Raw genomic sequence first — 871 nt, 5'->3', positions numbered from 1 at the left:
GAGGGGCGAGGGGCGAGGGGCGAGGGGCGAGGGGATGGAGCGAGGGAGAGAGGGAGCAGGCTGGGGATGAGGGGTAGCTGGAGGGAGGTGGAGATGGGAAGATAGAGGGAGAGGAGAGAGTGAGGATGTGGAGGGATCTGAGCAAGACAGGGTGGAGTGTAGTGGGTAGGTGGCCCGGATAGTGTTTGGGATGTGGGTGGGGTCATGGGGTGGGGGAGTGGTGTGAGGGTAAGGGGTGTAGGGGGCAGTGTGGGGGTGGGGTGTAGGGGGCAGTGTGGGGTGAGGGTGCCATGGGGGTGGATGGGGTAAGGAGGCGGACAGTGGGAGGTGGGGGTAGGGGGAGGTGAACGCGAGGGAGGACGTGCAGCGCTGTTGGGGAGTCGTTCCTACCTCCAGATGTTGTTGATCATTGGCTCCACGTGCCAGGCGGATGGGAAAAGCGCCAGTGAAAGGCTGAAGCAGTCGTTGTAGATGAGGCCGGTGTAAATGGAGAACAGGCCCATCAGCAGAATGAGGTAACGACCCTCGAAAAACATCCTCCAGATCTGAGGGGTTGCAGGAAACATGAGAGTCAGTCCCTCACGGTGTTCCTGTGTCAGGCTCCACTGTCCCACATCGCACTCTGATCCCCCGGCACACTAATGGGATAGCAGCAGGAGGCCATTCAGGCCCTCTAACATGCCCTGCCATTCAATACTATTGGATTGTGGCCTGCACTCCACGTTCATGCCTGACCCACCCCTTCTTTCCCAGTTAAAATTTTGTCTAACTCAGCCTTGAATATGTTCACTGCCCCCACCCTGCTATACACATACATACATACACACACGCACACACACATCCATGCACCCCCAACACTGCTGTTTGAGGG

At 58.3% G+C, this 871-nt stretch overlaps 1 protein-coding gene across 1 annotated transcript in view; it reads right to left on the bottom strand.

The window, feature by feature from the left end:
* Positions 1-871, bottom strand: part of LOC125482566 (V-type proton ATPase 116 kDa subunit a 2-like) — a gene marked incomplete at both ends in the record, with an annotated part of 6,058 nt that overhangs the window by 1,912 nt on the left and 3,275 nt on the right. Inside the window, one exon of the mRNA XM_048594665.1 lies at positions 391-545. Coding sequence (XP_048450622.1) covers positions 391-545 — 155 coding nt within the window. The remainder of the gene's footprint in view (positions 1-390; positions 546-871) is intronic.

The sequence above is a fragment of the Rhincodon typus genome, unplaced genomic scaffold, assembly GCF_021869965.1.
Source record: "Rhincodon typus isolate 14 unplaced genomic scaffold, sRhiTyp1.1 hic_rhity00012633, whole genome shotgun sequence".
NCBI lineage: Eukaryota > Metazoa > Chordata > Chondrichthyes > Orectolobiformes > Rhincodontidae > Rhincodon > Rhincodon typus.
Note: the sequence above shows the minus strand (reverse complement) of the source record. Positions and strands in the feature narration are given on the sequence as shown.